A 21,912-nucleotide genomic window follows, 5' to 3' on the forward strand; every position below is an offset into this window, starting at 1 on the left:
AGGGAGAAACACACAAGCAAGGGCCTGGGCTGGGTCTGAGCAGGGACAGGGAGACCTTCACACCCAGGGGCTGAAGAGGCTGGCCCAGGACCAGGGTGTGGCCTGCAGGTGCCCTTGAGGGTCCTAGGAGAGGAAGCAGGCAGAGGGGGCTGGGCCTGCCGGGGCTGGCGCCTCACAGACGCTCCCATCTCACATCAGCCGGCTGCTGGGACTTCGTGAGAAAGGAGGGAGCTGCCAGACTGGGCCCTGGCCTTGGGAGTTTGTTGCTGGGTGGCGGGGCTGGCCATCAGTGACAAAGTATCCCCTTTCCAGGCTCTATGTGCTGAAGCTGTCAGATGACATCGGAAACTTCGGGGAGGTGCGACTGCCGCTCCTTGGCTGCCTGGGTGTCTCCTGGGTGGTCGTCTTCCTCTGCCTCATCCGAGGGGTCAAGTCTTCAGGGAAAGTAAGTACCCCTCCCCCAGCAGGGTCTGTGCCCACCCAGAGATATCCTGCCTCCCCTACCTGGGTTTTGTGTGTGGAGGGGTGGGTGGGGGAGTGATGAAAGGATATGGGAGGGGAAGAGGGACCAGAGGACCAGTGGTGGTTGAGGGGGCAGGAAGAGCCCAGAGGAGTCCAGCGGGGCCCCTCTCGCACCCAGGTGGTATACTTTACGGCCACATTTCCCTATGTGGTGCTGACCATCCTGTTCATCCGTGGCGTGACCCTGGAAGGAGCCTTCACGGGCATCATGTACTACCTGACCCCACAGTGGGACAAGATCCTGGAGGCCAAGGTGGGCTGTGGACGGAGGGGGACCTAGAGGGCCGGGGAGAGGCAGGGAGGTGCCAGCCTCTGACCACAGCTCCTCACCGGCCCATCCCTCCCGCAGGTCTGGGGGGATGCCGCCTCCCAGATCTTCTACTCGCTGGGCTGCGCGTGGGGCGGCCTCATCACCATGGCTTCCTACAACAAGTTCCACAACAACTGTTACCGGTGAGACTCTCCCTTCCAGCCCTGGGGCTGCCCCCAGTTCCTACCCTCTCTGCAGCCTGACCCCGGCTCCCCCAGACCCACCAGGTCCAGTGCAGCCTCCTGGCCCACCAGGGCCCTGCCTTCCACTCACGGCCTTGAGAGCCTGGCAACGCAGGGTCCGGGTCCAGTCATTGCAGAACGGAGAGAGCTTTGGCAGAAGAGAGGAGAGGTGAAGGCGGTGATGCCCCAGGGCTCTGTGAGGACTCAGGAGCCTCAGGCCCACTTAAAGAGGCCCAGAGCAGACCAGAAAAGAGATCGGGGGCACCTTTGTTCCTAGAACTTTCTCTGTCTCCAAGTCTCTTGGCCCAAAGGGGGCAGGGGGAACTAAGCTGCGTGTCCTGACTCTGCCTGGTTCCCCCCCATCAGGGACAGCGTCATCATCACCATCACTAACTGTGCCACCAGCGTCTACGCCGGCTTTGTCATCTTCTCCATCCTGGGCTTCATGGCCAGTCACCTGGGCGTGGACGTGTCGCGCGTGGCAGACCACGGCCCTGGCCTGGCCTTCGTAGCATACCCTGAGGCCCTCACCCTGCTACCCATCTCCCCGCTCTGGTCCCTGCTCTTCTTCTTCATGCTCATCTTGCTGGGGCTGGGCACTCAGGTACGAGGTGCAGGACATGGGCCTGTGGCTTGGGGAGGGAGGAGGCAGGGGCGGAGGTCGGGCCCCTGCTCTGATGGCTGTATCCTGCAGTTCTGCCTCCTAGAGACGCTGGTCACGGCCATTGTGGATGAGGTAGGGAATGAGTGGATCCTGCAGAAAAAGACTTATGTGACCTTGGGCGTGGCTGTGGCTGGCTTCCTGCTGGGCATCCCCCTCACCAGCCAGGTAAGAACCGAGGGAAAGGCTAGGCCAGAGTTGCCAGGGTATGGGGCTTAACAAGGGGGGAGCGTAGCATCGGGCACCCTGGACTCAGCTGCCCACTGGCCCGCAGGCAGGCATCTACTGGTTGCTGCTGATGGACAACTACGCGGCCAGCTTCTCTTTGGTCGTCATCTCCTGCATCATGTGTGTGTCCATCATGTACATTTACGGTAAGTGCCCAAGCTTACGTGGCCTCCCGTGTCCCGGCCCTTGGCCTGCCCACGCTGTCCTGCGGGCCTGCTGACCTCCCTCTCTCCAGGGCACCACAACTACTTCCAGGACATCCAGATGATGCTGGGATTCCCACCGCCCCTCTTCTTCCAGATCTGCTGGCGCTTCGTCTCTCCAGCTATCATCTTTGTAAGTTCCTCAGTGGTCCCTCCCCTGCTGCCCTGTGGCAAGCGTCCTTCTCTTGGGAACCGGCAAAGGGAGAGCAAGAGCCCATCCATCTGGCCAGAGCTCCCCATGGAGGCTCCACACCCACAAATCTGACCACTGGGGGTCCGAGCAAGGTTGCGTAGAGTCAGACAGGTGTGTGGAGACTCAGAACCACCCAGGCCCTGGCCTTGGCTTAGGAAGGGAGTACAGGGCCGTTTATTTGAAGACAGTGCCCAGCTTTGGAAGGGTTAAGCAGGCTGGCAGCAGCTGAGAGCCAGCCCTCCCTCCCTGGTGTTCCCGCCTGGCATTCCCAGAGGAGCCTCGGGAACCATGATTGACAGTGGTGTCGTCAGCCTCGCTGAGCTCCTGTCTCCAGTCCCTGATAGCCGAGGTGCTCAGAGTACTCAGGGTATGTGGTGTGAATGCATGTTGCAGAAGCAGGTTGTACAAGTCAGATGTCAGCTCAGGATCCGGGACACCCTCGTAAGCCTTCCAGGCACTGGAGTGGGCCGGCTTGGGAGGGGGAATTCTGGGTTTCCACCAGTATTCAACACCTGGGAAACTCCCATCAGGGAGCTGAAATGGTGGAGGGAACTCCCACCGTGGCCGGGAACCATATAGTAAGTCATGTGATACAACTCTCCAAGGTATCGTTATGATCTCCACTTTACAGATGAGGAAACTGAGGCACCGAAATGTTAAGTAATTGATCCAAGGCTACACAGCTTCTAAGAGGCAGAGCCCTCATGCAAAGCAGGTAGTCTGATCTGGAGCCTGTGTGCTGGGCCCGTGCTACACTAGAAACAAGTGCAGGAGGAGGGGTGGTCTATGGACTAAAAACCCTCTGATTTTGCTCCTTTATGCTCAGGGTGAGAAATGGGGGGCAAAAGGGATTTGCTAGTATAATGGTCCCTCCACAGAGAAGAGGCAGAGCCATCTCTGAGTGACGGAGGGGTCAGCCAAGTGGCCAGGGCAGGGTCCGGAGTCATGCCCCCATCATGCCAGCTCCTGTGTGCCACAGAGGTCAGCACCGGATTTCCACTTTGGCTCATGTTTCTGAATAAAAGGCCCCTGAGGGCTGAGGCCTCCGTCACATGGGGTGTGGGATCTTCCCGAGCCTGGCGCAGGCACCAGCTCTGGCCACCGGCCCAGCTTTGAAACAGGAGCAACGGAAGTCTCCTGTAAGGGGTGGGAGGAGGGGAGGGTAGATGCCAGCCAAGCGTCGTGCCCTTGAGGGTTGTGGCTTTGGCCCAGGGCCTGCCCCAGGGGAGCTCATCCTCCACGGCTCCCGGGAGGCTGCTGCCCTACTTGGAGACCCAGGGCACCGCCCCGGCAGGGCAGGAGGCAGGAAGGGCCCTGGGTCCAGTGTCTCCACGAGATTGAGTCAAAGCCGGCAGCGCCCTCTCTGTGCCCAGAAAGCCAGGCTGGAGTCACCTTCAGGTGAGGATGCCAGGCTCTGTGGACACGTGTTTCTGAGCTGTTGGTTTTCTTTGGGGGCTTTACTTCTTTATATTGCTGAAAAGGTCTTTTTTTGACAAACTCCATCCTTCTATCAGCTCAAACAAAGAATTTATCGGGACTTCCCCAGCGGTCCAGTGGTTAAGACTCTGCCTTCCAATGCAGGAGGCGTGGGTTTGATCCCTGGTCGGGGAACTAAGATCCCACATGCTGTGGGGTGTGGCCAAAAACCTAAAAAAAAATTTTTTTTTAAAGAATTTATCCACACCTTAGATCAGGATCTAATTCCATTCAGAAAACTTGCTCTAAGCTCCTCTGTGTGCAGCGTCCTAGGATGGCCCACCCACCCCTGAATGGATGTGGGTCTTGCCTTCTAGAATTTGGTCACCCAGAAGGCTGGAGGGGCCTGAGCTCCAGGACACAACTGAGGGCTCAGGGTGGATGCTGAGCCCTCCTGGCAAGTGGCATCCACTGCCCCGGCTCCTCTGGGTGGCCCATGAGCCACCTGCCCATCTTTCTGCTAACTTTAGTTTTTTCGTTACTGGAACCCCAGGCTTTATTTCCCATGTCCCTCATCTCTTTCCAAAGCGGTTCCCGAGAGCATCCCCAGCCTGACACTCATGATTTCTAGCCTTTGGAGCCTCCCCAGGCTGTCTGTCACTGTATCCACAGCCACAGACTGGCAGGACTTTGCCCTTTCCTCTCCCCCATTACTCCCACCTCCTTGCATAAGTCAGTTCAGATCAGCACATGAGATTGTGCCAGGCACTGTGCTGGGCACTGGAGACCCAGAGCTGATGCAATCCCAGGAGCTCCCAGGTCTGGGGGAAACACCCATAAAATGCTTAGTAGATGGAAAATGCCACTAAAGCCCTTTCAGGAAGAGGAGACTGGAAATCAGTGGAGGCTTCTTGAAGGAGGTGGCATTTGCATAGGGTTTGACAGAGGAAGATGCAAAAGAGGATCCTCCACAGTAAGAAGGGTGGGAAACGCTGGGTGTAGCAGAGACACTGAGACAGTAAGTCCAGAAAGATAAGCCGAGGTCTTGATGTGAGGCGGAGAAGGCCCTAAAGGCCAGGGATTTGGCCTTGCTTCAGCAGGCAATGCAGGGCCATTGCGAGTCTTTGAGCAGAACTGACTTCCAAGGGCCACGGCAGCTGAGTGGCTCCCTGGCTGGTTCAGGATTATGCAGAAGACAGACCTCTCCCCTTCCACCGTGGCCACCTGCCCATCATACCCTGGACCCCTGGTTCCATCAGCTTCTTCCACTACTCAAACGTTGACGTCACCCCCGCCCTCCCCAAAATGCCTCTTTCTAGTTTGGGAAACTGGAGAGGGAGGGAGGGGGTGCAGATAGGAGGCCTGAGGCCTGGGTGGGGCTGGGCAGGACTCACGCCCACTCCCGTCCCCCACTCTCTGCAGTTCATTCTCATCTTCACGGTGATCCAGTACCAGCCAATTACCTACAACCACTACCAGTATCCAGGCTGGGCTGTGGCCATCGGCTTCCTCATGGCTCTGTCCTCTGTCATTTGCATTCCACTCTACGCCCTGTACCAGCTCGGCCGCACAGATGGGGATACCCTCCTCCAGGTGAGGGGTGGGGGCAGGGGGCAGCCAGGTGAAACAGGAGGGGGTGGATGTATGGGGCTTCAGGGCTCCCTTCTGATGACCGTGCCCACCCCGCCCCCAACCATGCCTACCTCTCCTGCAGCGTCTGAAAAATGCAACCAAGCCAAGCAGAGACTGGGGGCCCGCCCTCCTGGAGCACCGAACGGGGCGCTATGCCCGCACCATTCCACCCTCTCCTGAAGACGGGCTTGAGGTCCAGCCGCTGCACCCAGACAAGGCCCAGATCCCCACGGTGGGCAGTAATGGCTCCAGCCGTCTGCAGGACTCCCGGATATGAGCACAACTGCCGGGGGAGTGCCCCACCCCCGCCCCGTGCTCCCGCCACAGAGACTGGGGAGGCGGTGGACAGGTGTCACCGCCTGCCCCTCCACGCCCGGACCAGGGCGGCTCCTGTCACCTTGGCCACCACTGCTAGCGTGGTCATTCGTGCTCGTGTCCCTAGTGTTTACAGGTCCTTTGGATGCCAAGATGGCAGCTGGGGGGCGTGAGTGATGGGAGGGTTGCTGGGGGGCCCAAAGCACTTTGGAGGGGTCTCAGGCCAGGTCCCCGGAGGCAGCTGGACATTATTTGGCCTCTGATGCCCCCACACGTTGCCCTGAGCTAAGGTTCCGGGTGGGCCCCCTACCTGTCCCCCTCCCTGAGCCTTCAGCCTCCTGACCAGTGTTCCTGCCCCCAGGAGCAGACCCCAGCCTCTGCCCAGGCAGGTTTGGATCTTCCTACCTGGAAGCAGGGTAAGGGGCTAGGGGGCTGTGCAGTGTTACATGTCAGGCTGTAACCCCAGCCCTGTTTGTCTGTGTAATTATTTTTGTAAAAATTGTATTATCTGTGGTTGCCACCCCCTTGCCCTTGGCCTCGGGCCCAATCTGTCTTCCAGGCCTGCCTGCACCTCACTCAGCTGCTCTGGGGTCTCTGCGCCGCCTCCCAGCACTGGCTGTAGGGCCAGCCAGCAGAGGCCCATGACCCAACAGCCTGCCCAAAGAACTCGTTTCTGGGGAAAGGGGTAGGGTGATGTTCAGCAGGAGGCTTGAGCCCAGAGCCCTGGAGAAGGGGACCCTACGTGACACCCCCTTGCCCTCCCTCTGCCAGGCTAAAGGCCCAGTCTTCCCAAAATGGGCTGCCCTTGTTCACGTGCCAAATGGCCCCAGCCGGCGTGCCCCACCCCCTCTCTGGAGCCAGAGCTCCTTCCCCCAAGCCCTGCAGTATCCGTTTGTCCATCCTCTGTACCCCTCTGTGCAGTGACAACCCCGGAAGAGCCGCCTCTAATCCTCTGTAGCAATAACGGTGCGCAGCCCACCCCTGCCCATCCGTGCACCACTAGGATTTTAAAGTCCATAGATTTTAATGAAATTTCTATTCCCGTCTCTGAGCCGCTGCTGTGCTTTGTCTGGGTCCCCCATGGGGACGAGAGTCAGGGCTGGGATGAGACCTCTTCCTGCCAGGCCTTTGAGGGATGCCTGGGAAGAGAAAGGCCAGAGGCTGTGATGGTCAGGACCAGACACCAAGGACCAGGCGAGGTGGTAGGGTGAGGACCAGACAGACAGGCAGCCTTGGAATCCCGGTGAGGGCTCATCCAAGACTAGACCTAAAGTGGGCTGGGCCATGGCAGCTGAGAGGTGTCAGCAGCAGACAGGGCGAGTTCCAGCAGAAGTGGAAGTCTCCTTCCTGCCCAGCCCTTCAGGTTGGGGCCTGGGGCGCCACACTGGACATCCGAGTGGAAGCTGGCCTTTTTCTGGGGCTGCACTGAAGCTTCCGTCCCCAGCGGCAGGTGGTGGCCAGGCCTTGAGGTTTGGGGCAGCGCTCCAGAGGAGGAGAGGGCAGGTGGCACTGGAGAGGCCTGGCCCAAACTCCAGCAGCCCCACGGAAGCAAGGCAGTGGTCCGAGGCCCTGGCTGGAGGACTCCAAGGGCCGCAGCCTGAACAGGAGGGAGTAGCTGTCAGGGGGCCATGGCCTGACGCTTAGCCCACCCCGTCCAGCTGTCCACCTGCTCTGGTTTACCTGTGACCGGGGGAGACACAGGAAGGCCTCAGAGGTGCCCGCAGCTCCTGTTGCATGGCTGCCTTCTGTTCCTGTAGCTCTGGAGGAGAGGTCTAGCTGAGACGCAGCACTCGGCAATTCCAGGGTGTGTGTACAAGAGCGGGACAGGGACAGGAGGCTGGGTGCTCTGGGGCCTGCTCAGGGTCCTCACCTGCCAGGGTGGGCTCTAGGGTTGCCTCAGTGGGCAAAGGGGCCCCTGTATACTCCTCTTCCAGGCGGCGCTGCAGGGAGAGCTGGCTCAGTGCCCAGCCTTACAGCAGGGGCGGGGTGGGGCGGGGCAGGATGCAGAGGCCAAGATATCCATGGTGGGGCCCAGGAACCACCCCATGCAGCCTCCTTATCCCAGCCACCTGAGGACACTCCTGAGAGGAACACCAGCCTCCCTGAAAAGCTGAGCTTGGCAAGGTAGTGGCAGGCCCGAACTCAGACATGGGGAAGAGAAGGAGGCAAAAGACCAGGGGCAAATCCAGCAGGTTAATCTAAAAGTGCCGACCTTGGACTTAGGGACTCAACCAGAATCTGGATTCACACGTACGGGAAGTGTGCATACAGGAGAAATGGACAGAGGAATCACACAATCTTTGCACACACACACACACACACACGTATGTGTATGTCACACACCAGGTGAGAGACGGGTGTGTCTAGGTTCAGCAGAAAGGCTCTGGGGGTGGGGAGGCCCAGGGCTGCCGCTCACCTGCAGGATGGCAATCTCCCTCTTCAACTTGCGACACTCCTCCTCCAGGAGGGCCCTGGGACATGGGGGAGTGCGGCACCGGCAGCAGTGCTGCAGGCCCGGGTCACAGCAGAGCCCGCCACACAGACCCAGCCTCCAGCCTTACCAGGAGTTCCCTCTAGGCCCTCCTTTCTCAGCCCACCTCTCCCTCTGCTGCCCAAGTGCAATCCCAGCATGGCCTTGCAGCCCCGCCGGCCTCTTCCTGGGCAGGACGTGTCCTCTCCTTGCCCGCCTCCCAGCGCCCACGCTGGGGGGCCCCATTCTCTCTTCTTCACGACAGTATTGGGCCTGCAAGTCCTCCTGCCTCCATTCTCCCCCAGATCACAGCCCTTCCCCTGTTTAAAAGACTCTTCTGTGGTCCATCTCTCTCCCACACCCCAGGATAAAAGTCCTCAGGCCAAGGCCCCTGCTGGCATCCCTACTTGGCTACTTCCTGGCAGCAACCTCACCAGCACCCTGCCCCTTCCACCTCTCAGCCCTACTCTCCTGGGTCTCCCCATCAGGTATGCTGCCTCCCTCCTCCTTCCTCATAGTCCCAGTACGTTAGGATCCATCCCCCGTCCCACCCTCCTTGTCTCGACCCCCACTGCACACACTCGGGGGCCTCACCGCAGGTATCTGGCAACCTGGTCAACGTGGGACACGTTCAGTTGGTCCTTGATGATGCTGAGGTCCCTGTGACAGCTGCTGGCAGATGAAGTCAACATCACTCTCCCATGTTGCTTCACCCCAGGCCTTCAGGACACAAATGCCATTTCTCCTAGACAATTTTGTGTGTTTTCTCACAAAGGCAACATAAGATGGTACTAAGAGGAGGAGTTCTGGAGCCTGGGTTTGCAAATGGGCTCTGCCACCCTTCACTGTGTGTGAGCTTGGACAAATCAATCATTTGTTCTGAGCTTTAGTTTCCTCATCTGCAAAATGGGGACATCACCCACTTCCTAAGGATGTGTGACAAATAAGTTGCTGCCATTCAGTGATGAACACGCTGCTGCTCATTTATCTCGTGCAGTCCCCAGCCCTCTCTAGCTCAACCCTTGCAGCTGTTCTCCAGGCCAGAGGAACAACTGACCACTGGATGAAGCCTTTCCTTCCACCCATGTCTGCGTGTAGTGCTCCCGCTTCCTGCAAAGCTCTTCTCTTTTCATCTGTCTGGAAGTCTGTTCCTCATGCTCTAAGACCCAGATCAAACCAAGCTTCCAGGCTTGGTACATGTCTCCTGGGCCTGCTGCCCTCATGTGCTGATCCCTACAACAAGTGGCTGTAGAAGAATCCAGTCCCAGACCAGGAGCTCCTCCATACTGGCAGGTGGGACCCGCCAGTTGGCTGGGGTCTCTGCCAAGCGGGAACAGACCCCTCCTTTCCTACCACTATACCTGGGCTCACCAGCTCTCAGGCGGAATATCCCCTGCTCTGGCAAATCACGCCTGGGCTCCTCCAAGGCAAAGCGCAGGACCCCGGGGCTATACTGGACCCAAGCCTGGGTCTGGTCCCTGCAGAAGGTGCACACGGGGGACACTCAGGGGCTCCTTCCAGGGAACCACAGGAAAGGCGACCCTGGCCCCTTGTCAATTTCAGGGCTAGCCCATCTGAGTTCTGGAGACAGGGCCCTGCCCCAGGTCTGAGGCTCCAACCTGCCCTCACAGATGGCCTTCCCACGGAGACCTTGGAGCAGCTGCCGCAGTTCCTGGCGCACGAGGTCTCTTAGGAGGGGCGGTGGTGCCAGAAGGGAGGAGAGGTCAGAGGTGGGGCGCGAACCAGGGGCTTGGAAGGATCGAGCCTCTCGGAGCAGTGATCGTAACACCACCACCTGCAAGGAGAGCTGGGACCCCTTGCGACTGCGGGGGAGAAGTAAGGGGAGGAAGGGGAGCTAGGGGAGTGAGGGGCAGTGCAGAGTTAACTCGTAGCCAGAGGGCTGGGCGGACAGTGAGATCCGACAAGAGCTCGAAAGTTACCGGGCAGAGCCAGGGACCCGGAGGAGGTGAGGAAATCACCCAAGTCGTGGGATAGGCCTGGAGTGGGGCCCACATTCCCACGCCCCACCTCTGCCCGCAGCTCCAGGCTCAGGTCCACCGTCGTCTCCCCTAGAATCCTCTTCACTTCGGGCCGCTCCAGGAGCGGAACGTGCTCTTCCACCAGCTCCCACAGCGGCGGAGAGTCCCCAGGCATGGCCTGCCCGCACCGCCACCCCACAACGGGCGGACTGCCGGACAGCAGGTCGGAGAGCTGGGTTACTGGGAGACAGCGGGTCTCCCAGGGCCGGGCACGCCCACACACGCCCCACCCCTTCCTGGTCTCACATGCCACGCCCCCAGCCTGTCGCTCGGGCCATCCTCTCCCCAGCCCCACCCGTTCTGCCGCCCGTCCCTACGACTAGAGTTGCCCGGTCCAGAGCCGCCGATCTCTGGCGCCTTCTCTTCTACTGGCCGACTCTCCGTGGCCGGGTACCCAGGAGCCAGGCCGCGAGACTGGGACCCTAGCCCCGCCTCTTCCGCGCGACCGTCACCCGGGAAACGGGGCCCGCTACCCCAAGCCCCGCCCCCATAAGGCCCCGCCCCGGCCCATTCCAGGGCGGTGCCGGCTCGCGAAGCCCAACCCACAGCCGTGGTAGGTGGTTTTGGAGTGCGAACCATCCACCCCGCCCTGATTCCAAGCACCTTTCGGCTTCAGGGCAGGTGAAAGAACGGAGAAATCTGAGCCCAATGGGTTTATTACTTCTTTGTCTCTTCTGGCCGGGAGGCAGCGGCAGGGTAAACATTTCTCCTTCCAGCCGGCGGAAGTCTAGCGAACCACTGCGTTTCGAGGGGCCTGGGGAACCAGGACAGCCTGGGCCAGGCCGATAGGCTGTCCTGGTTCCCCCTGGCCGTCCCATAACACACTCCGGGTCTGGGTTTAGGGATCCAGATCCCCATCCCCAAACAGACAAAGGGGCTCCTCCATTCACGTTTTTTACTAAAGCACCCACACAAGTTTCTGTGCAATGTACAAACACGAGCCGGCCCTGGGGCTACTGCCTTCTCTCTGAGGGGGGCGGGGCAGGAACCCAACTGATCCGAGCCCCATCCGCCCCCATGCAAAGCCCAACCCCAAGATCCCAGGCAGCGACACAGCACCCCCTCTGGTCCCCTCCTGGCGCTGCTCCTCAGCAGGGGGTGCACTGGAGTTTGCCCCCTACAATGTTGAGTGAAAAAGGTTTCCCCTCCCCTGGGAGCATGGGGGATCCCCAGGTCTGAGAATTCCCCCTGGAAGTGACATTGCCCCCTAGTCATACCTCCCACTCTTCCAGGCCCTAGGGGACTCAAGGGGGGGAAACTGAGGCACAGAGAGGTGGAGTGACCTGGCCCAGGCCACTCGGCGAGGCAGTGCAGGGGCTGGCCCAACCCTGACAGTGAGGTGGGCTGAACTGGGGAGGGAGGAGCAGGAAGAAGGGTTGACCCCAGAGAGGGCCACACTTGAGGGGTCTGCCCAGGACAGAAGCTCCCCGAAGTAAGTTCTGAAACTTCCAGGTGCAGCTGGGGGGCCTACTGAAGACCCTCAGAAAACAGAGCCCACAGTCTCTGTCCTGGGGGATCTGTCACAGAGCAGCCACCAGCCAGGCTGTAGGTCAGTCCTCTGGCAGGCAATCCTTGGCACTGGTAGCCTTTGTCCATTGGTGTCAGCCCCGAGGGGGCCATGATGGGGGCCGCCCAATGTCCACTGTGATATTAGTGAAGAGCGGTTGCCGAGACACTTCCAAGACCTGGTACCGCACTGACCCGATGCCGTCCCGCTTCATGGTCAGCTTCGTGTTTTGAATCTTGGTAAACCTAGATAGGATGGAAGTGGGTCCAGATCAGGGCTCACCACCAAACCCAACAGAGATCACTGGGGCCAAGGGGCACGCCATCCTGGCTTCTTCCTGGGGTGACTCGGTTCTCTTCGTCGCCCCCTCCACCTGCCTGGAGCCCTTTGGCTCTTGGAACTACCCTCAAAAAAGAGATCTCACCCCCTTGAGTCCAGAATCACAACACCCTCACAAATCTTTCTCTCATCTCAGACCTAGACACAGGGCACCCCACAGGTACCTCAAATGCAACGTGTCCTGTATTGTATGCATCATCTTTACTCCTCACACCCATCATCTCTGTGCCATCTTCTCTGTTCCTCATCCTTTAGTCACTCCTTCACCATCTATTTATTGAGCAGTCCCCGTGTGCTAGGCGCGCTCTAAGCACCAGGGTCACAGCCATGAACAGGACAGCAAGGTCCTTCCTCTCGTGGCAAGTCTATTCCACTGAGGGAGACAAGTAACAGACAAGGAAGACATCAGTGCGCTAAGGGAGACAGGAGAGGGAGACCAGGATGACTGCCGTGGAAGGGGTGCGTGCGGGCCATCAAGCTGACAGCAGAGGAAGAGCATTCCAGGCAGAGGTAACAGCACGTGCTGACCCTACACTGGAAATGGGAATTTGCACAGCTAAGTGGCTCGAGCTTAATGGGCCAAGGGGAAAAACCAGAGTAAGATTAGCTGGGAGGTTAGAGCATGTACGGGCAGGCCTCTGTAAGTCAGAGGAAGCAGTTTTTTATTCTGTGGGTGAGAAGACACTGAGGGATTTTTCGCCCAGTTTGGGGGAGGGAGGGCCAGGGAACATGAACTCTAGAAGAGGGAAGACAGAAAACCGGCCGGGCAAGAGGATGGAGGCCTCACTAGGGCAGAGGTAAAGGGAAAAGTGGACCAGCTCAGATATGTTTGGGGGGTTGCACTGATGTGACCGGCTGATGGTCCGGACATGTAGGGTGAGGGAAAGAAGAATCCAGAACTCCTAGATCTGAGGCAAAAGCAACTAGGTAGATGAAACCAGCATTCACAGAGTTCCTTAAGCCAGAAACATCTCGCTATCGTGCCACTCCCCCCCCAAGGCAGACATCACAACTGAGGATGGCACCTAGACACGCTATTCCTGAAACAGGACCATGGCCCCTGGCATGTGCTTCCAGAGCTCCTCCCACCCTCATCCCAACTGTTTTGATCCTCCCAGTCCTTCTGAGCTCTCCAGAGCCATCCCAACACTGAGTGCTCTCCCTCAGATGCCCCAAAGCACCTCTTCTCCCAGCCTCTCGTCCTTTCCCTGCTCACCATGGTTTTTATCTGAACTGCTTTTTCATCAGCTCCCTGGACGCCTGGTGCGTCACGCTTCTGCCAAAGATCAACCCTCCATCAGTGCTGCCGCCTCCCTCCCCACTCTGACACACTGGCTTCAGAGCAGAGCATCCCTACTGGTCCCGTGTGGGCACGGCAGTGTCACACCACATGCACCCGGGGCTCCGTCAACTCCTTTGGGCCTAGTCTGCTTCCTCCTGCTCCACCCGGCAGCTCTGCCAGCCCTTCACCTTCTTCAAACTCAAAGGGTGGTCCTTCCAAACCCAAATCTGGTCCTGCCCCCTCCCCGCTGGAAACCCTTCCATGACTCGCCAGTGCCTCTGGGACAAAAGTGAAACTCCCAACCTGGGATCAGCAGACCTCCTCTCCTGTCACTCCCAGCCTTCAGACTGAAGAGTTTCAGACTCTCAGCGTATACAATGGACGTTCACATTCCAGACTCCTACACATATTATTCCTTTTATCCAGACTGGCCTCCTCCATCAGCCTGGTGAATATAGCACTGTGCCTAGGGTAGGTGTGTGACACATATTTGTAGAATGAATAACTCTTTTCAAACTCCAGTTTACCATCACCTCCTCCAGGAAGCCTCCCACCATCACTCCCTCTTCTGCCAGGACAGCACCTTGCCCTTATCGCCCTGTGCTGCCTCTGCCGGCCTCCCTGCCTAGAAAGAACCTAACACGGGCCATCCAGCTGGGACTGGGTCTGACTGCTCTGCACCCTCTCGCCCCCTGCCCCTACATTTCACATGCCCTCAGGCACTTCTCCCACCCAGCATCAGACACCAATGTTGCTTCCTCCTCAGAGACCAGCCGCCTACTCCAATCTCAGAGGGCTCAGCAATGATTTCCACTACCACCCCACATTGCTCGGGCCACCTCTGTTAGGTCCGCAGGCCCTGGAGCTGTACCCTGGGCCCGCTATCTCTCGTCCTATCTGTTCTGGCACAAGTGAGGTCTGCGAGGGCACCGAGAGGAATGCGAGCTACTCAGTGACGATCTGAGCCCTGCCTTTAAACTTCAGTCACTTCTAGGAATCAGGCCAGGGGCGAGAGCCAGATGGGGAAAGGCTGAGCTGGGGACTGGGGAACAGGGATCGGGGTGGTGGGAGTCATCTCTAGAAGTCAAGGGTCGGGGACCTTGGGATCACCTCTGGGGATCAGTGGCACTGGGACGTCACTTCTACAGAGGAAGGGGCCGGGGCGGTTGGGGTCGAGGGCGCTGGGGGTCACCTTTGAGGGTTGGGCTCATTATGCTTGTCCCGGTCGTGCTTGATCATGCGGTAGCGGCCTATGCGGATGTCTGGGCGCGAGATCTTCATCCCAGCCAGGGAGATCCTGGGGACGGACACAGCCGGGCTGGAGCAGGCGCCAGGGAGGGCGAAGAGCCCCGCCTGGTCTGCGCCCACCCCCCCAACCTCAAGCACCCAGTCTACTCCCCACCCTGTCCCCACTCACCGGTTGAAGATGTCGTCATCCTCACCACCCCAACCCCAGTACTCGTTGGGGAAGCCATTGATTCTCAGGAACTGGGATTTATTCAGGCCCGACACACCTCCAAAGTAGCCAGCATAGGGCAGCCTAGGGCACAGAAGGCAGGCATCAGTGAGGGGCCCCCGGGGATTCCAGACGGAGGCCCGGCAGCTAGGGGGCCACTGGGGCTGGGAACGATGGCCTGAGTGGGGTGGGGAGGCCTAGGGTCCACCTGAGAAGGGAGCCCTCACCGAAAGCCGAACTTGTCCATGGCAATGGCGAAGTGGCGAGGCTGGTCGCCACAGCGGTACAGGTTGCGGTCGTCCATGGGCACCAGGTCCACGTCACTGAAGATGAAGCAGTTGTAGGTGGCGTCCTCCTTCAGCGCCTCTAGGAAACCCACATTGAGCAGCTTGGCCCGGTTGAAGGTGTCCTCACCATGCTGGGGTTGGCGGAGGGGACAGGTCAGCTCTGGGCCTGAGACTTGGAGACACCTGCCACTTTACCACCATCCAGAGTGGTCCCTGTGGGCCTAGTACTACCCCACCTGCCCCCACTGGGGCCCTCAGACTGTAGGGATCAAGGCCAGCTCTTTACCCTGGACCTGGCCTTGCAAGGCCTTTCAGGAATTGACTCCACCTGCTCTCTGGCCACTGCCCTCAGATGCTGAGGCCCAGCTGTACTACATTCCTCCACGACCCCAGAACATGCCAGACTCTTTCTTGCCTCCAGGCCTCGGTGTTAGCAGTTCCCTCTGCCTGGAATGCTCTCCTTCTCTGCTTATCAAACTCATGTCTGGAAAGGCCTCTGTCACCAAGCCTCCCCGCCCCAGTATAATTACTCATTTCCTCCTGTGCGCTTCACTTATGCCAGGGTCCATTCCAACTGTTACAATTTAGAGCTCTCCTTTCATTCATTCCTTCAAACATGCCACGTGGCCCTGTCCTTGGTGCCAGGCGTCTTCTCTCTGCTGGTGCAGATCCTAGAGATGACTGGCCCTGAACACAGTTTCCCTACTGAGCACGTCACAGAGTGAGATGGACAAAAAATGCCCCCAAATGACCAGCATCTAAGATGCAGGGACCACGAGGACTGAGCCACTGAGCCTCAGCCACCTGTCCCCTCTGGCTCATGTAGATCCTCATCTAACTCCCTAGGCAGCCTCTGGGACCAGGACGGGACCAGGCTCAATTCACTTGTCTCCCCAACAAAATGATAAGCCCAGTGAGCCTGGGATCCCCCGAGAAATGAGCTGCGGGACGAGGTCTCCTTGAGGCCAGCCTCCTGGCCATGTAGCCCCAAGTTCCAAATTCTGGCCAGAGCAAGGAGGGTTCCATGGAAGGAGCTGGCTGGCCCCTGAGCCCCCTGATCTAACCCATGATCTCCAGGCTGGAGCCAGAGAGGCTCCTGGTCTCCAAGTGGGACCTTCTGGAAGGAGAGGAGGAGTAGCCCCTCCTCTTCACCAGCCAGCCTGGGCCCGAGGGGGTGGGAGCTGCTCCCCTGGACCCTGAACGGCCCAGCCCCACCTGCTCTCTTTTCTCCTTGCCCTGAACCTTCCCACCAGCCCTTGGAGCAACTGTCCATTTTCTCCTGGCTCATTGGCACTCCTTTCTAACCTCACTCACCACCCCAGAGCCCTAGGTTTCTCCCACAGGGCTCATAAACATGCTCATTTCTCTCCCATCCAAAGAAAGCCCTCCCTCTAGCCACCACCCTACCTTTTGCCTTCCCTTCTCAGCAAAGGGGTTTTTTTTTTGATCGAGAGTTGTCTCCAATTGGCTACTTGCATTTTGTCAAATCTGATTCCTTCTGCAACCCACTGCAATCTGCTTCCGCCCCCACCAGGCCCCTGAAATGGCTCTCGCTGGGCCCACCTTGTTGCTAAATCCACTGGACGCTTCTTGGTCTACATCCTTCCTTACTCCCCCAGCAGCGCTCATGCAGCTGCCACGCTCCCTTCTTTTTTTTTTTTTTTTTTTTTTGTGGTACGCAGGGCCTCTCACTGTTGCGGCCTCTCCCGTTGCGGAGCACAGGCTCCGGACGTGCAGGCTCAGCGGCCATGGCTCACGGGCCCAGCCGCTCCACGGCATGTGGGATCTTCCCGGACCGGGGCACGAACCCGTGTTCCCTGCATCGGCAGGCGGACTCTCAACCACTGCGCCACCAGGAAGCCCCACGCTCCCTTCTTGGCGCTTATTCCTGGGCTCCTGGGACACCAAGCTCTCCTGGGTCTCCTCAAACCTTTCCGGCCAACCCGCGTGGCCTGTGTGTTCTCTCTTTCTCCACCCATTCCCTTATGTTCTGGCTTTCTCCTCTCAGCTCCCAGGCCCCCTGGGCAGGCTGACATTGCTGGTTTTAGGGACCATCCTCTGTGTACTGGTGGCTCACGGATCCCTCTCCACCTCAGACCTCACTCCCAGGTCGATTCATTTGTCCAACTGCCTGCTGAACATTCCTCTTATACTTCCCCCAAGCGCTTAAATTCATCACATGCAAAATAGGATTCAGAGTCGCACTCTCCCCCAGACCTGGCCTAGATCCTATGTTCCCATCTCATTCAGAGGCGCAGGCATCCACACTGCCAACAGTCAAGACAGAAACCCTCGAGATGTCCCGGCCTCCCTTTCCTTACTCTCTGCTACTTGTGTCACATCTCTCCCCTCACCCGCACGACTCCTGCCCGACTCGTATGCACGTTCACCACCTCCTTCCTGAACATCGTAGCGTCTTCCCAACCGGGCCCCCTGCCTCCAGGCTCCCCTTCCATCCCACTGTCCACAAGCAATCAGAGCAATCTTTTTAATAAGCACACATACACATTACTCCCTCATTAAAACCTCATAATGGTGCCCCATCACTTTCAGACTAGAATCCAACTGTTTAAGATGCCTCCTAAGACCCTTCTGGATTTGGCCTCCACTAGCTCTTCCAACCTCATCTCTGTTACTCACCCTACACGTTGGACCCCACCCCTCAGTGGACAGTTCCCGAACACATGAGACCAGTTCTCTCGTTGGGGCCTGGGGCCTCCAGGTCCCTCTACATAAAATGCTTGCCTCCTCCGGTCCCCCCGCCAGCGGATGCCTGATCATCCCTCAAGACCCATCTCAATCGTCGCTTTCCCGCCCCAGGGCCGGACCAGGCCCTTTGATGGCCCCACTGTCTGCTGCTCCAACTCCAGTCCCACACCACTGTCCTGGGGTCTAAAGGGATCCAAGTCCAGGTCTGGGAATTCTCTGTGGGGAGGAGGGCCTCTATCAGATCCTCTCCAGGTTCCGGCAGCCAGCCCCAGCCAGGCCCGTGGCGGGGCTCAGAGCCTGAGCTGAATTCCTGGATCTCAGCTGTGCTCAGCACTTGGCCCTAAGGCAGACTTGATCCCTCTTTCAGGTCTAACTCTCCCTCTGCTCGGGGCCCTCCATATCTCATAACCAGCATACCCTAAGCCACCACCCCCATGGATGGGGCCTATCACGGGTAGACAATGGCGCTCACCCCCTATCGAGGCCATGCACACACCTGGCAGTGTGCACACCACCATTAACACGTGTGCACTCCCCTGAATGCACATACAAACCTGCCTACACACGCAATGACATACACGTGCCCCCACATGTACGTACACGTGTCCGCACAACCACTGGCAGACAAGCAGCCACGAATGCCCCCAACACTGTGGCTGCACCAGCAGGCATGTGGGCCCCTCACCCACGGGTGCTCCTAGGTTCCCTGGTGGCTGGTGGCCAGCCTGGGGGCCGCAGGCGACACACCTGGTTGACGACATAGATGCCATAGCGCAGCCGCTGTCGCCTAAGGATGGGGTGCAGGTAGTGGAGCCAGTAGCGTAGGTGGTGCTCCCGGTGTCGGAAGGGGATGATGACCGCCACCGTCTGGGCTGGCGTGCAGTCGGGCGGTGTATAGCGGCCGCCCAGGAGCACGCCTGGGTTTTCCCTCTGCACCCGCTCCAGGGGCATGGGTGAGGTGAACTCAATCAGCAGTCGGCCCACTGCAGGCAGGACGGTGGCAGGAATCAGGTCTTCATCAGAACCCCGGAACACCAGCCCTCTCCCTCCGCCTGGGGTGGGCAAGGGAACCCCAGGAACAGCCCTCTGACAACACACCCAGACCCTTGGCACCCCCGTGGGTCAATACTCCACTCCCCCAGTCCCCTGCCCACCCCTAGAGACAAGCCCCACCCTGTAGGCTCACCAAGACCAGGCGGCGAGTCAGGACAGGGTGGCAGGACAGGAGCCGTGGGGCCTGGCCGGGCGCTGGGAGCCTCGGGGAGCCCGGAGCTGGGGGCAGTGGCGTTGGGCCGAGAGCAGTTGGTGCTGCTGCTGGCAGCTGGGTGGAGGGCACGGGCGGGCCCTCGTGCACTGAAGCGGCTGAAGAAGGCCAAGTGCTGGGCGTAGACGTCAAAGTAGAGGATGACGGCCACGAGAAAGTGTAGCAGGCAGAGTAGGAGCACGGCCTTGCAGACGCGCTCCAGCGTCCCCCCGAGCAGTCTGCTCATCCCGCAGGCGGCCACCGGCCCGCCCAATGGGCCCGGGCATCCGGCTGCTGGCCTGAGCAGGGGTAGGAGAGAAACAGACCCAGGAGGTCAGGGCCGGAGGGGCTAGGCCACCCACCCTCCTGCGCACCACTCACATTCTTAGACCCGCATCCTCACACTTACCTGCTCACACCCTTCAACTTACATTCTACCTGCAAATACACACAGTCCCTGGCAACTCACTACTCCCACCACATCTTCACACAATGCCTTCCTTCCTCATCCTCATTGACACTCATAAGCACAGCCTCACCCACCCTCACACTCAGGTACGTGCCCTTATTGCCCGACTTCACACACACCCTATGGATTCCCAGGAACGTGGACATGTGACCTCTAGTTCACGCTGGCTCATACCTGAACAAGGAAACACGTTTACGTATAGACCCACATGTGTTCTCTGTGCCCCAGAGAACAAACGCCCCACAGGCCAGCATCCTCAACCCAGGACTCCTGGTCTGGGGGAGAGAGACCATTTACTGAGTACTTACCATGCAAGAGCACTTTGTACTCAAGACTTCATTTAGTCCTCTGGGGAACATGGGGGACAGTGGTTTGGCTGGACAGGTTCCAGTGGCAAGCAAGCCAGGCCATCTGGGACCAGGCTGCGAAGTGGCCCTCAGCATCCAGGTGGCCCAAATTTGAACAAGATGTTTATGGGATCCCTTCCCTCTGGAGCAAGAGGTCAAAATACAGAGTGGGGCATCAGACACACCTCCCATAAGACCTCAAGGATTGGGATGAACTCTCTGGGGCCTGCCCAGCACTGCTGGTTCTGATTCCCAGAAAGGGGAACGCTTGGGCCCTGGAGACAGCATGTTAGGAGAGGGTCTTGCCTGGGCCATGGCTCTAACTGTGGGTCCGACACAGCAGCAACACTTCTGGGGGGCACTCCTGGCAGTGCTTCAGAGAGCAGAGTGAGTCTCACTCAGATACACAGCATCACACAACCACACAGACACCCGCAGTCCCAGCTACAGTCACCTGCACTCAGATACACACAGAACTACATACAGAGTCACAGACACGCCTGGGTGACAGTAACAGCAACACAACGAGTCACGCACTCACAAACAAAGCCGCTGCTCCTGGACTTACAGAGTCACACAGACGGGCTCCCAGGCAGTTCACAACACCCGGACCCACGTGCAAATACTCCCACCCCTCCCTCCGGGGCAGGAGTTCTGGGTCAGGCTGCCAGGCTGCGAGGTGCGTTTGGGCGGGGCTGTAAGGCTGAGTGGCCTGAACACGTGGCACCCCGAGACCTGGAGGCAGCGAAGATAGGGTGGGTGTGGAGCCTGGCGGGGAGGGGGCTTGGAGGAGAGGATGTGGGGTAGGGGCCGAGGAAAGGGAGCGAGGAGCGCCTCCCCACGCCACGAGGCCAGGGTGAGCGAGGACAATAAGGGAGGCTGGCTGGGAGCGGGCAGAGGAGCCCGAGGGGGGCGAGGAGACTCGAGGGATGGGGGTAGGGTGGGGTGACGCCAGGCCGGGGTCCGGCCGCTAGCGACTCTCACCGGGTCCTGGGCGGGGATCTCGGGGCCGCGCTCGGGGCACCCCTCGCGGGGCCGGGTCTAGAATCTCGGGGCCCCGGACTGGGGGCCGCGCGCGACCCCCTCTCACCCGGCTCTCGGGGCTCAGCAGGGGGCGCCGGCGCCGCTCCGGCTCCGGCTGGATTCCGGGCTCCGGCGGCTGCGAATGGCTCCGTCCCCCATGGCCCGGCCCCGCCGCCTTCCGCCTCCCCGGTCAGCGGCCCCAGCGGCCCCCGGACCGCCTCCCGCCGCCGCCGCGGGCCATGGAGCCGAGCCACCCCGGGGGGCAGGGCGGGGCCGGGCGGCCGGGCAGACCCCACGGACCCGCCGACCGAGAGACCACAGCGCCGCCACCTCCCTCCCGCGCTACGGCGCCTCGGAGGGGCAGGCCCGGCCCGCGCGCCCGCGCGCGCGCCCCCGCAGCCCCCCGCCTCCAGCGCGCCCGTACCCGCCGCGCGCCTCCGACGCCCGCCCCTGCCGGCGGCTAAGCGCGACGGAGCGAGGGGACGGAGGACCAGGGAGGGGCGGGAGAAATTAATCAGACTCATCCAACGGGATGGATTCGAGGTCCGAACCGGAGAGGGTGTGGATGGGTAAAACCCATTACGGAGGAATGGGGTCTGGTCTGGGTTGGAGCGCAAACTCAGCCAAAGAAGGGCACCTGGAAGTTAGGCCAACTCGTGCAGGGAGGTCAGGGATTTGTCAGCTCATCGATGGGAGCATGACTAAGGGTCCGCCAGAGGAGGGGGCTGCTAGTTAAAACTGGGCAGGACACTGAAAGGCGTAGACAGAAGTGTGTGGCAGGGGCTTCTAGGGAACAGGAGGTTGGACAGGAGTGGGAGGAGCTGGACATGGCCCCAAGGGATCAAACTAGTTACTGGCAGGGTATGGTGCAGGGACGGGCAGAGGCAAATGAATGGGTTCCAAGGCCCCAGGTGTAGAGATGATGGATGCCTGAGGGTAGAGCCAGGTAAGCAGATGTGGCTAACTGGGGCTGGGCTGACCAGAGCCCTGAAGGCATGGAACTAGGACACCTCCCTTCCCCACACAAACACATGGGCCCATATACCTAGACTCCCCCCTTCCCTTCAATAAAGATGTTC

The 21,912-nt window shown here is 59.6% G+C and overlaps 3 protein-coding genes across 21 annotated transcripts in view; 1 reads left to right on the forward strand and 2 right to left on the reverse strand.

Moving 5' to 3' along the window:
- SLC6A9 (solute carrier family 6 member 9) overlaps window positions 1–6,700 on the forward strand; it is a 32,470-nt gene extending 25,770 nt beyond the window's left edge. For 8 of the 10 annotated variants that reach the window (XM_030759881.2, XM_030759882.2, XM_089894455.1 and 5 more), the window contains 9 exons: window positions 313–445; window positions 641–775; window positions 872–975; window positions 1,381–1,618; window positions 1,709–1,843; window positions 1,950–2,049; window positions 2,139–2,239; window positions 5,138–5,308; window positions 5,430–6,700. In XM_030759881.2, the coding sequence (XP_030615741.1) occupies window positions 313–445; window positions 641–775; window positions 872–975; window positions 1,381–1,618; window positions 1,709–1,843; window positions 1,950–2,049; window positions 2,139–2,239; window positions 5,138–5,308; window positions 5,430–5,624 (1,312 nt within the window). In that variant the 3' untranslated portion in view covers window positions 5,625–6,700. The remainder of the gene's footprint in view (window positions 1–312; window positions 446–640; window positions 776–871; window positions 976–1,380; window positions 1,619–1,708; window positions 1,844–1,949; window positions 2,050–2,138; window positions 2,240–5,137; window positions 5,309–5,429) is intronic. The other 2 variants (XM_089894467.1, XM_089894464.1) reach the window with 2 other exon arrangements.
- Window positions 6,670–10,616, reverse strand: CCDC24 (coiled-coil domain containing 24). 3 transcript variants are annotated; one of them, XM_089894520.1, is made up of 9 exons: window positions 10,161–10,616; window positions 9,752–9,987; window positions 9,494–9,610; window positions 8,727–8,801; window positions 8,079–8,133; window positions 7,533–7,602; window positions 7,343–7,421; window positions 7,067–7,259; window positions 6,670–6,801 (listed from the first exon to the last, which is right to left on the reverse strand). In XM_089894520.1, the coding sequence occupies exons 1-9, from the start codon at window positions 10,284–10,286 to the stop codon at window positions 6,670–6,672; spliced, it is 1,083 nt and encodes a 360-aa protein (XP_089750646.1). In that variant the 5' UTR covers window positions 10,287–10,616. The 3 variants fall into 3 exon arrangements, with proteins under 3 accessions (XP_089750646.1, XP_022431227.1, XP_089750650.1); XM_022575519.3 differs by lacking the exon at window positions 6,670–6,801 and having other exon boundaries at window positions 6,917–7,259; window positions 9,722–9,927; XM_089894524.1 differs by lacking the exon at window positions 6,670–6,801 and having other exon boundaries at window positions 6,917–7,259; window positions 9,752–9,927; window positions 10,146–10,616.
- A 190-nt stretch (window positions 10,617–10,806) lies between these two features.
- On the reverse strand, window positions 10,807–21,174 carry B4GALT2 (beta-1,4-galactosyltransferase 2). 8 transcript variants are annotated; one of them, XM_022575512.3, is made up of 9 exons: window positions 20,901–21,014; window positions 19,772–19,952; window positions 19,583–19,637; window positions 18,938–19,293; window positions 18,499–18,734; window positions 14,983–15,173; window positions 14,717–14,839; window positions 14,492–14,596; window positions 10,807–11,923 (listed from the first exon to the last, which is right to left on the reverse strand). In XM_022575512.3, the coding sequence occupies exons 3-9, from the start codon at window positions 19,633–19,635 to the stop codon at window positions 11,773–11,775; spliced, it is 1,215 nt and encodes a 404-aa protein (XP_022431220.1). In that variant the 5' UTR covers window positions 19,636–19,637; window positions 19,772–19,952; window positions 20,901–21,014; the 3' UTR covers window positions 10,807–11,772. The 8 variants fall into 8 exon arrangements, with proteins under 8 accessions (XP_022431220.1, XP_022431219.1, XP_022431223.1 ...); XM_022575511.2 differs by having other exon boundaries at window positions 20,795–20,908; XM_089894499.1 differs by lacking the exon at window positions 10,807–11,923 and adding an exon at window positions 12,227–12,390 and having other exon boundaries at window positions 20,795–20,908.
- Between the last annotated feature and the right edge of the window lie 738 nt (window positions 21,175–21,912).

Source organism: Delphinapterus leucas, chromosome 1 (assembly GCF_059928025.1).
Source record: "Delphinapterus leucas isolate spDelLeu-1000000601 "Yukka" chromosome 1, BTC_Dleu_Yukka2, whole genome shotgun sequence".
Classification (NCBI taxonomy): domain Eukaryota; kingdom Metazoa; phylum Chordata; class Mammalia; order Artiodactyla; family Monodontidae; genus Delphinapterus; species Delphinapterus leucas.